Source organism: Dendropsophus ebraccatus, chromosome 6 (genome assembly GCF_027789765.1).
Source record: "Dendropsophus ebraccatus isolate aDenEbr1 chromosome 6, aDenEbr1.pat, whole genome shotgun sequence".
Classification (NCBI taxonomy): Eukaryota; Metazoa; Chordata; class Amphibia; order Anura; family Hylidae; genus Dendropsophus; species Dendropsophus ebraccatus.
The window spans coordinates 90,819,839-90,832,361 of NC_091459.1; the positions used below are offsets into that span (position 1 = coordinate 90,819,839).

General features: G+C 43.0%; 1 protein-coding gene across 1 annotated transcript in view; it reads right to left on the reverse strand.

Annotated features, from left to right (window-relative positions):
* Nucleotides 1-9,079: 9,079 nt before the first annotated feature.
* The window catches only part of SERPINE2 (serpin family E member 2), a 51,801-nt gene continuing 48,357 nt past the window's right edge, over nucleotides 9,080-12,523 (reverse strand). The window contains exon 9 of the mRNA XM_069975361.1: nucleotides 9,080-10,448. Coding sequence (XP_069831462.1) covers nucleotides 10,411-10,448 — 38 coding nt within the window. The 3' untranslated portion in view covers nucleotides 9,080-10,410. The remainder of the gene's footprint in view (nucleotides 10,449-12,523) is intronic.

Sequence of the window (12,523 nt, forward strand, 5' to 3'; positions counted from 1 at the left end):
AATTATAGCTTTACATGTATATGAATTGTAGAGGATTCCCCTCCTGTTTGTTTCAATAGGATTAAATACTCGCAGCGGAATTGTCATCCCACTGCAAGTATGTAAGCAGCGGACCCCTTAATCCCCCATGGCAGAACAGTGCACTGATTGGCTGAGTGGGACATCCAGGTGTCGGGAGCCAGAGCACAGACAGGTAACGTATGTACTGGGCCACTTTCGTTTAAGGGGGCTGCCGCTTACATACTCGCAGCAGGATGACAATTCCGCTGCGAGTATGTAATCCTATTGAAAATAACAGTAGGGGAATCGTAGAGGATTTCACTGCGAACTTACAAAGTGAAATGCGCTGCAATTCCATTACGTGTGAACCCACCCTTAACCAGAGACAAAAAAAAACAAACAAAAAAAAAAACTATGAAAGGAGTACTGATAAAAAATTAAAACAAAACAACAATCATAAGCATAGTCTTTACATTTACCATTCCTCCTGAGTCTGTCTCCGTTTGAATTTTCAGCTGTTTGCAGGTCCCTGAACCTCCCAGTTGGTGGCTTCATTTTTTTTTTACTTCCTGATTTGCGCTTTCCCCATGATGCACTTTGTCTCCTGTGATGTCTAACTGACTCTGTAAAACTGTTAGATGACTTAAATCTTGTTCAGCCAATTAGAGCTGAGCAACCTAACAAAGGGAGGCTGGCCTAACAGGGTTTAGACACGCCTCCCTCTTGATGATGTCATTGTCACAAAATGGCTGCCACAGAGCAGCCTGGGTTCAACAGTCATTAGGTAAGAATGAGTTTACTTCACTTCCTGGTAAGGGGGGAAAGTTAGGGAGGGGGGCAGTTATTGATTGTAATCCATTTCAATTACTGGGAAAAAGCTTTTCACTGGAGTACCCCTTTAAGTTCTCTATTTACACACTACACGAGGAGGACCGCTCAAGATATCAATTCATCAACACATTAGGTTTTAGGACACCAACAAAGCAGCATAACTATTTTTACTAAACACAGTAATATCACATCTGAGAAAGGGGGCAAAATGGCCGCACCATTCATTCTCGGGAAAATTCTTTTCCCATTCTCTGCATATGGAGGGGGGTCCACTGGTCAGCTTGTTATACCAATACCTTTATGGACAGAGATAAGACTGTCACTGACCATTTGACTAGCTTATTCTGCTCAGGGTTTTCAGTAGGAGGCTTTCTCAATCACAATAGGGTTGGATATAGCATTGCCTCGAATTTTGATACTGCAGTATAAACATTTGATTTCTTGTGCTGCAACGTGCATATTAGGTGAAGACTTGGACTTCTAAGGAAGGACACATTTCATTTCTGGTATTCCTAATTGCAGACCTTCAGACCTACACAGCTGCTGCAGCACAGGGGCAATAGAGATTAAGGCTACGTTCAGACGCTGTATAACAGTGGCCGTTATGTGACACGGCCTTGTCACAGGATGGCCGCCACATCACTTTTTAAAAAAAATTTAAATACGGGTACAATCAGGTTTGCTCGCCTTCCAATTAGCTGTAGCAGACAATGTAAAGTACGACTGGAGCTGCACTTTACATTGTCTGCATAGTCTATTTTGTGCAGCCCCTATTCAATGAATGTTTTCTGTGCTCCCGCATGGAATCCTGGCTAGAGTGTTTACACACTGTATACACTCCGGCCAGGATTCCATGCGGCTGCACAGAAAACTCACGTCTATTTTTGTGCGGCCGCTCTTCATTGAATAACGGCTGCACGGAATGGACTATGCAGACAACGTAAAGTGCAGCTACAACAGCACTTTACATTTTCTGCTATGGTTAATCGGAGTGCGGGCACACCCGAATGTGCCCGTATTTCAATTTTTTTTAAAAAAGTGATGATAACCCAGCCAGTACTGCAGTACCAGCCGGGGTGACAAGGCTGTGTCACAGAGCGGCCACTGTTATGCCATGTGTGAGCATGGCCTTAATCCACACTGCATAGGAGTTTTGCCACAAATCTCCTAATGGTCATGTGGTTGTGCAGGTTTAAAGGCTGTCTACCTGAAAAAGCATGCAGCCAATCAATTTAAATACTGCACCATTTTTGTGGTAAAACCATATATGTCTGTTAGTGTACAGCTTAGCAGGGGGCTGATACATGTAAACTTGCCCTTCATTTAACATGCCATAAATTACACTTCTGGGAATACCCAACAGGCTAAAGAACCAAGCTCAGCTAATGTCCCTGGAAATTGGCCAACGCAGGTCAGGTAATAGCTGCATGAAGCTGTACACTGGGCCTCCAAAATCAATATTACTGGTTGGCACCCCAATCCAACACTGCAAATAAAATTACAGCTAAAGCTAGAACTGCTACAAATGACACCATCTACAACAGTTATCCCTTCAAACCATTTTCTTTTAATGAATTTTAGTCATAAGCCGCAACTGTGCTGCAATACAGTAGTTTATAAACACTTGTGTTATAACTGTCATGATAGAAAAGGGGCATAGCTTTTCAATATGCACATTAAGGCCTCAACCACTGGACCCCCTGCATGTGTACTTAGTTTAATGATGATCCTGATTAAATTGGGTTGAATTTGGGTTGTGTGCAGATTAACAGATTGGGAAGACTGTTTGGTGCAAAATTACCGCAAGGGCTTTAAAATCTTGAACCCTGAGTCCACATTGGGCCCTGGTAATGCTTCTTCCTTCTTTATGTTATATGCATTTAGTCAAGAGAGAATCTACATAGAGGTTTCAGAAAGTTTCATCTTGATCATCTTATTCAACATCAATTTGTTGCAGAGATTTACTATAATGCATTTACTCAGCTTGCAAGGTGTAATGACCATTTTTAATACTAAATAGATAAGATCAAGAAGACAATCCAGCAAAAACTTTTCTGCAACAATATTTTGTACTGTTACTGCCTATGGGCTCTACATTTTCACAGTGGTTTTTTATTCGGCTGCAAGAATGTAGCCACAGCCAAATTCAGCATCTGCCAGGTTAACAAGTGCATACATTACCTGTCCATGCTCAAGCTTGCTCACTGAGGTTCCGCTCAGTCAATCAGCGTGCTGTCCCGCCTCAGTTACTGATTGGCTAATGGGACAGCAGTGACCCGGTAGCCGGAGAAGCAAGCTGGAGTGTGAACAGGTAATGTATTCACTTGTTAGCCCCTCAACTGAGTTAAGTAGGCCATGGCTAACAGTACGGAGTATCACAGCAGATTTTGCAGCTTAATATCCGCTGTGATTTGGTACGGCACCTTAAGAATACAAATTAACAAAGTGAAAGCTCACACATACGCTAGATACATTTTGGCCATAGGAAATATGTCCGAAACGCATCTAGAGTATGGGTGAGCCTTTACCTTGTTCATTTGTATTTTTAACAAGAATTTTTCATCAATAAATGGAAGAAGTTTTTCACCGAATTTTGGTGCTGGATTACCTTTTTCTTGCTTTGTTTCCCGATTGTCTCCAGGTGACGTCGTCTGTACCAACTTACTTTTTTATAAAATTCTATAAAAAGTCTTAGGTGACCGTATAAATATTTTAAAATTATTTTCAGTGTACACACGGTTAATAAATTTCTATTATGCTCATATATATGTTTATACATCTCTACTTACTTTTATTTCATCCATTTATAAATATCTGTGATGGTATTCATCCATTCATCCTACATTTCTAGATATATATTAGCTTATTAGTTGTATAAGTACACAGATATTCTTCATTCACGGCACTAACTGCTCAATTATTATTTATTTTTTCCCCCATTCATTTTTTACCTTTTTTATATAATTATATATTTATATATTTATCTTATAGGATATGGGTATGCTTCTACTGATAATTCATCATCTAATTATATTTTATACCGGTAAATTCATCATGTTAAATTCACTCCGCCTATCATGTTAAATTCATTGTGTTTTATTTTCCCCTTACGATGTTGCCACTGGGAAACTATGAAGTGTATCAATTGATCTCATTTTAACATTTCTTTATACTATATTGCTTATCATTTAATTATTTTACCATCTAACCATCATGCTACTATGTGCCAACTTGATTATAGATCCATAGCGATGCAATCCTGTTGCGCTTTTACTTCAATTCATCCTGCATAAACTTGCATCATGTTGGATCGGCTTCCTCTTCGGCTCTAGCTAAATGTTTTCCTGCACACTCCATAGCTGTTTATTACGGCCTCCTGGTCCAGCAGGATGCTGATGTTCTGGTTTGTTAACACTAATTGACTACCAATAAAGTTGCCCTTACAAAAAAAAAATAATCACATGACCAGACTCAATAGTAATAACATGTGGGGACATTAGTTATGGTCCTTTACATGATTGTTTGGGTCCTAGATTTATAGGTGTTGTTCATATTTTGTTGTTTTTCTAGGAACAATTTCCATTATGGATTTACGCATCAAAGACAGTGAATGGACACTGCAACTCTCACAGGTTTTTAATGACGGGGGCAGCATCTCCACAGACTCACAGGAAGCTGTGGACACTCAAAGAAGTTTGAGAGAGGCATGGCACAAGCGAACCCGGTCATGGTGGAATCGAGCGGCTTTAGAACAGTATGTAGCTAAGAATTTGGTGCCAAGAGGGCTACGGGTCCCAGTATTGCCATCATTTATAGTGGAGGATGAAATAGTAAAGAAAAAATGGGAGGAGGCATGCATTCTATGTTCCAGGACTTTCATGCAACTTTTGATTGGGATGGAAACCAAGAAAGTAGAAAGCATGGAGACAAAAATCGGGGTCCTACAGGAACAGTTGAAATCATCTATCACCACAGAGACATTAGATCTATTTGAAGCATCCTTGAAAAAAGACCTACAAAAATGGGAAACAGAGATTCAGAATTTAAAATCAAGGAAATACCAACGTGATGTACAGGACCACACGAATGGACGGGTCTTTAGATGGAGACAAAATGGTCAATTGATGAGAACACCCTCCACTCCTCACAGGCCTCCAATGCCACATCTATGGAATCAAACTACCGAGAACAATCATATGGGAGGAGAGGAGCTAAGAGGAAGGAATATCGGACCAATGAGGGCAATGATCAACAACAACTTAAGGTACTCAATTTATCTAATATCTCCCTCTCTCCAGCACAGCTGTCTGTGTTATCCTTGGGCCTATCATTTAGCCCCACAGCAAAATTTGACAGATTCATGGCCACTAAGGATGTCTTTTTGTTTGCTAGGAAATTATTGTTAAAAAAACATTTCTCTAAAGATCAACATTGTTTGTTTACAGCAGAAGAGGAATTGGAGGCGTTGAGGGCCCTGGAGGAGCTATGGGCAGAACAACTGGAGGGCCCCAGCAAGTTTCCAGATTATATAAAAAGAAGGTCCACCACGTTCCCACCCTTAGCACTGAGTCCAGCAGTGGAAATATTTGTATGTCTTGTATTAGAAGACCTTGAACATCTTTCAGAACAATGCAGGTATGATAATCTATCTTCATCTCAACGCAGGGCACTACAAGAACTGGCCGCACTAAAGAACATAATAATCAAACCTGCAGATAAGGGTGGGAACGTGGTAATCTGGCCAGTGGAGGCATACGAGCGGGAGGTGTACAGACAGTTGAATGATCGTAATTGCTACCGTAAACTGGATGCTAATCCCACGACCCTTTTTCAGAGACAACTCACAACCATCTTGGATCAAGCATTGACCGACGGCATAATAACGAAAACAAGTTTTTGAAGGCATGAAAACCATCAACCCGGTGATTCCTACCTTATATTTATTACCAAAGGTCCACAAGGATCAGAAAAACCCTCCCGGTAGGCCAATTGTTTCAGGCCGTGGTGGCCTATGTGAGAATGTATGCCGTTTTATTGATTTTTATCTGAAATCTATTGTGGTAACCTTACCCTCTTTTACCAGAGACTCCACGGAGGTCTTACAGCGAATTGAGGATGTTACTCTGGAACAGGATATGTACCTTGTCTGTTGTGATGTTGAATCGTTATATACGTGCATTGATCACCGGCATGGTATGGAGGCAGTGCAAAAGTTCTTGGAGGCTCAAGGTATGGATCCCGGACTACGGGGACTAATTGTGGATCTAATGCAATTTGTACTTACCCATAATTATTTCACCTTTAAGGATCGCTTTTACTTACAAACCCGTGGCGTGGCAATGGGGGCGACATGTGCGCCCTCATATGCAAATTTATTTCTTGGCCACTGGGAAAGGGAGATTGAATACGGTGGATCTCATCTGGGGGACGGCATTGTCGTCTCCTGGATGAGATTCATCGACGATATTTTCTTTATCTGGCAGGGATCCCGTGAATCTCTGGAACGGCACCTACATGATCTCAACACTAACGACAAAAACATCCGGCTAACATGGCAGATATCACAACAGGAGGTTGAATTTCTTGACATCAAAATCAAGGTAGGTATGGGGGGGAAATTGGAAACCACACTATATCGTAAATCCACCAGCGTTAATGCTCTACTTCATGCTTCCTCAGCCCATCCTCGACACACGATCCGGGGCATACCAAAGGGACAATTTATTCGCACAAGGAGAATTTGTGATAATGATCAAGAATTCGAGACTCAGGCAAGGGACATGAAGGATAGATTCCGTAAAAGGGGATATAATCAAACAAACATTGAAGAGGGGTATCAATTTGCCAAATCATGCAATAGGAGAGAGTTACTAACATCCAAACCACGACGCCAAGACTCAGGTAAAACACGGATCATAACTAACTATCATTCCAGATGGCATGAGATGGTGGACATTTTTAAGAAACACTGGCCCATTTTGAAACAGGACAGGGAGATGACACAGTTTATCCCTGACTCTCCACTGGTGACAGCTAAGCGGTGCAAAAATTTGGGTGACATATTGGTTAAAAGCCACTATGTCTCACCCCGCTCCAATTACATATTCCAATCTAAGGGCCCAAAATGGGGATGTTATACATGCAACAACTGTACTGCCTGCTCGTATGTGAATACCGGTAACAACTTTTTTGACTCTACAGGACGAAGGGAGTACAAAGTGGTCCATCATATCACATGCACAACGAAGAGAGTAATATACCAGGCCTCTTGCCCATGCGGTCTCCTATATATAGGGATGACTTCACGACAACTGAAGGTCAGGATCCTGGAACATGTCAGGGACATCAAACGAACTGCCAATCTGGAAAGAACTGATCCGTGGGAATTGGAAAAACTAAAACCTATTCCAAGACATTTTATGAAAGAACATGCGAGTGACCATCGGGGCCTGAAAATTAAAGGCATTGATCGCGTAAACCTGGGGATCAGAGGGGGTGACATCACAAGACGTTTATTGCAAATAGAAAGCAAATGGATGACAGTGTTGAAGACCGTACAACCAAGAGGTTTGAATGAAAGATTCTCCTTTGCATGCTTCTTGTAACATGGTGATCCATTATGCGGAAAGGGTGGGATGTGGTTGACATGGGGCCCTGGCACATCTGCGTTGCCATGTCTACTATGGCGGCGCATGTGGCCTTGCTGCATGTCACCCATATCATACCTTTCCTGGCCACCTTTCACTATAGTATTATTATATTCGGTTATGTCATGATTCTGGGATTGTATCCTCGTCTGGGGGCATCTATTCTGCATAGATTATATCTATTTTTTATCTGTACTCCTTTGCCCGTTCATCCACTAATGAACCATATATTTTTTGTGATATGTTGATTGAAGGCAAGTGTCATTAGTACTCAGCCCTATTATTCCATTAACTCACACACCATATCTTCTATTACCATGCCAGTTACTCGCGCTTTATATATGTTAGACCTATTTACACTGCACTTGCTCGACCATGTTGATAATGTGGTATAACATTAGGTTCCTTCACACGTCGGACCCTGATCATATCCATTTGGGTATTATTTCATTGGTTGAATAATTGACTAACATGCTATGCTGCCTCCTGTTTTTACAGTGTTTTTATAGTTTAGATATATAAGTAAATAGTTGTGACCTGTTACAATGGGGGTCCAGGGGTTGGTATGTTTGACATATACAGATTTATATATAGGGGTAGGAACTCTTTCTACATACAGTTGGGCGCTCTTTGATATAGTGACACATACATATGGGGAACACATGGGATTTATGACCAGTGTAATTATCAATGCAAATTATCCTATTTATGGTCACATTCACACATAGTTCTTTAGCTCACTTTTAGCACCACACCACACACTTTTAGCACCAACTTATGCTCATTCACATATATCCTTTATTGTATGCAATTTTATTTTCTGCACGGATTTTTCCCATTATGTCTTTTAATAATTTTTATGCATGTTTAGCAATGGCACTTTTTTGGCACTAATTGCACTTGCACTTGCACTGGCACTTGGCACTTTTTTTGCATGTTTGTTTGTTTTGATTGTTCTTTTGTTCCTATGGGCACTTATCACTTTATCTCAGTCATGACTTAATGTCTGCTTTAGCATTTTTGTACTGATAGAGCTCTTTATGTGTATTTATACAGCTCTTTATATTTATTACTGCACCTATAACTATTTATATCTATCTCTGTGAATGGTACCTATATACTTATATGTGTTATCCATTGCCCATACTGTTTCCCACTTTCAAGATGGCCGCCGGGTCGTGTGCGATCCCGCACGCATGCGCGGTATGCCTCGGGACGTCGGGTGTGAGTGTGTTTGCCGAACGGCGTCATCACGCCTGACGTCATTTCCGCTTCCGCCCGGCGGGTCCGCGGCGTAGTGTGCACGGCGTTAGGGGGATCGCCAGGTAATATGCGACCCAGGTGTTATACATTTCATACGGCCAATCCCGGTCACCGGACGTGTATATAGGATCCCAGGACCCCCACCTCATTACTCCCTGACGAAGCTTGGAGAGCGAAACGGCGTTGGAGTGTGAGGTGGGGGACCAGTGTACTTGGACTTTGGATACAGATTGGTAATTACATGTCATCCATATGGACTTGTTTGTTTACATGTGATTCTTATCAGCGTACTGTAGCAACTGACTTTATTATGCACGTTATGCTGGATGAATTATTAATTGTACATACATTTTCTGGATGCACTGGCACTTTATATTTATTTGTCCCGGTCGCTTGGTCTCCCGCCTCCCCAGGTCTTGTTTTTAATGTTGTTTTCTGTGATTGATTTAATAAACTGACAATTTGGTTAACATCAGACTTTGGATTTTATTAATTCTTATTTTGGGTTCCCCATGTGTACAATTGGTGTAGCTCAATAGTAATATCCCTGTTAGCTTTCTAAAAAAAACTTTTGTCTTTATATAATAGCATCATAAACATTTAAATGACTTTTAACCAATAACTAATTATGTTGGTTACTTTTATATTTTGACTTTGTATATGTTCTTTGACTTACTGATGTCACAGTGTCGGGGGGCGTTACTGCTTTAGACATCTCCCGCCAACCGGTGGCTACCTATTTATTGAGACTATTCTGTGTGCTTCTATAGGTCTCTTAACTTGAGAAAGAGGTACAGACCTCGAAATAAGTTGTTTTTATGAGGCAGTAAAAAACTTATCTTCTGTAACATAGACCCAAGTCATAAACACAGGGCAAAAAAAAAAAAAGAGGTACAGATTATCATGTGCGAAAGACAGTGGATGCAGTATGTGTGAATGTACTTTTAATTGTCCTTCTAAATTTGCCTCCGGAATAGTATTTAGCCAATGCCTCTGAAATAGCGGATACAAGATAATGATTGCAGTCATAAGCCTTCTATTCTGACAGATGAACTGAGCCCCAACAATCATATAGAATAATAAATTGCACAATTCAAACAATGTACAATATACTTTCAAAGCATCTCAAAATATGAGATGCAGTCTGGAGTGTTTTATTTAAAAGAACACATGCGTCATCTATCATCTGTTACAAGAAATATGTATATTAAAAAAAAAAAATCAACCTACTCTCCAGTTTTCACAAAATACATAAAACTGTCTTTTAAAATAAAATAACAATAAAAAAATCTTTATATGTAGAATGTGTGCCAAAATATCACCATTGAAGGCTGTTGGAGACAATAGCAAATAGCTCCCCAGCCACAAATACTGTACCGTAAAACACAATACACACCAGTTTACGTTTCACAAAGCAACTGGCCTCTTATATACCAAAAGCGATGTAAAAGTAATTATACAAAAAAAACACTGTAAATATCTAAAGGGAAAAAAAATCAGTAGTTAAAAAAACAAAACATCAGCAATGTGAGTTACTGTATCAAAAATACAAAGATCAATAAAAATAAGCACAGCGAAACCTTCCCATGTAGATTGATCATTCACAAAATGAGACTAAAGTAATGTACAAAACAATGGGTTCTGATTTCATGACGCTAGTTTCTCGTGTTCAAGGTTTATTTATTTGTCCTGTGAAGAGAACCGCACCTTGAAAAAAAAAAAAAAAAAAAAATACATTTTAATATTGTATATGCACTCACACATTACACAGTTACACAGGGTTTTTTGACTCATCAAAGCTATGCAAGCTCATTCATCAGTTCATTAGACCAGTGATTTTCAAAAATCCCGGGGAACACCAACAACCAAAATGGCACAAAATGACACTAAAACAGTACATATTATACATATAGTTAATAATATAGATTCTAAATGTATTTATACTCACTCAGTGTAAAACCTGGGCCTGTTTTCTTCTCCCCCTTGTGCTTCTCTCCTGTGCTTCTCTCCACCATACTTCTCCCCCCTGCTTCTCTCCACCATACTTCTCCCCCCTGCTTCTCTCCTGTGTTTCTCTCCACCATACTTCTCCCCCTGCTTCTCTCCTGTGCTTCTCTCCACCATACTTCTCCCCCTGCTTCTCTCCTGTGCTTCTCTCCACCATACTTCTCCCCCTGCTTCTCTCCACCATACTTCTCCCCCCCTGCTTCTCTCACCATACTTCTCTCACCATACTTCTCCCCCCCTGCTTCTCTCCTGTGCTTCTCCCCCCTGCTTCTCTCCACCATACTTCTACCCCCTGCTTCTCTCACCATACTTCTCTCACCATACTTCTCCCCCCCTGCTTCTCTCCTGTGCTTCTCCCCCCTGCTTCTCTCCACCATACTTCTACCCCCTGCTTCTCTCCTGTGCTTCTCTCCACCATACTTCTCTCCCCCCTGCTTCTCTCCGCTGTTTCTCTCCCCCATCCCCATGTTTCTCTCCCCCCTGCTTCTCCCCCATCCCCAGGTTTCTCTCCCCCATTGTTTTCTCCTGTTTCACAGGGGCACCATAGTTTGGGGAACTTTCCCCGCGGCACCCCCGACCATGTGTCACGGCACACTAGTGTGCCACGGCACACTGGTTGAAAATCACTGCATTAGACAGTGTAAGATTGGCCCTATTCTGTAACCTAGATTTGTTATGTAGTTACTAACAGTGGCATAGCCACCGTGGTCGCGGGGGTCGCCGCCGCGACCGGGCCCGCCACAAAGGGGGGCCTGCGGGGCCCTCAGGGCCCCCAAGGCCCTCCCTTTCAATCACTCTTGTGACCGCAAGCATTGTTTTGCTTGCGGTCACAAGAGTCCGACTCTGTCTCCCCCCGCCTGCTGCGCAGCTGCCGGGGATGTCGCGTCTTATCCCCGGCAGCGCACGCATCCCAGAGCTCCCTGCGCGCCTTGGGCCCTGACTTCCGGTTCCGGCGTGCAGGGAGCTCTGGGATGCGCGCGCTGCCGGGGATAAGACGCGACACCCCCGGCAGCCGTGCAGCAGCAGGGGACAGACCGAAGGAGTGATGATCAACGTGGGAGCGCGTTGTCAGGTGAGTTAAGTTTTGTTTTTTATCAGCCTGTACGGGTGGGGGGAAAGAGGGGGGCATCTATGAGGGTGGGGGGGAAAGGGGACCATCTATAAGGGAGGAGGGGGGGGTGAAGGGGACCATCTATAAGGGAGGAGGGGGGGGTGAAGGGGACCATCTATAAGGGAGGAGGGGGGGGTGAAGGGGACCATCTATAAGGGAGGAGGGGGGGGTGAAGGGGACCATCTATAAGGGAGGAGGGGGGGGTGAAGGGGACCATCTATAAGGGAGGGGGGGGGGTGAAGGGGACCATCTATAAGGGAGGGGGGGGGTGAAGGGGACCATCTATAAGGGAGGGGGGGGGTGAAGGGGACCATCTATAAGGGAGGGGGGGGGGTGAAGGGGGCCATCTATAAGGGAGGGGGGGTGAAGGGGGCCATCTATAAGGGAGGGGGGGTGAAGGGGACCATCTATAAGGGAGGAGGGGGGGGGGTGAAGGGGACCATCTATAAGGGAGGAGGGGGGGGGGGTGAAGGGGACCATCTATAAGGGAGGAGGGGTGAAGGGGACCATCTATAAGGGAGGAGGGGTGAAGGGGACCATCTATAAGGGAGGGGGGGTGAAGGGGACCATCTATAAGGGAGGGGGGTGAAGGGGGCCATCTATAAGGGAGGGGGGGTGAAGGGGACCATCTATAAGTGAGGGGGGGGTGAAAGGGACCATCTAT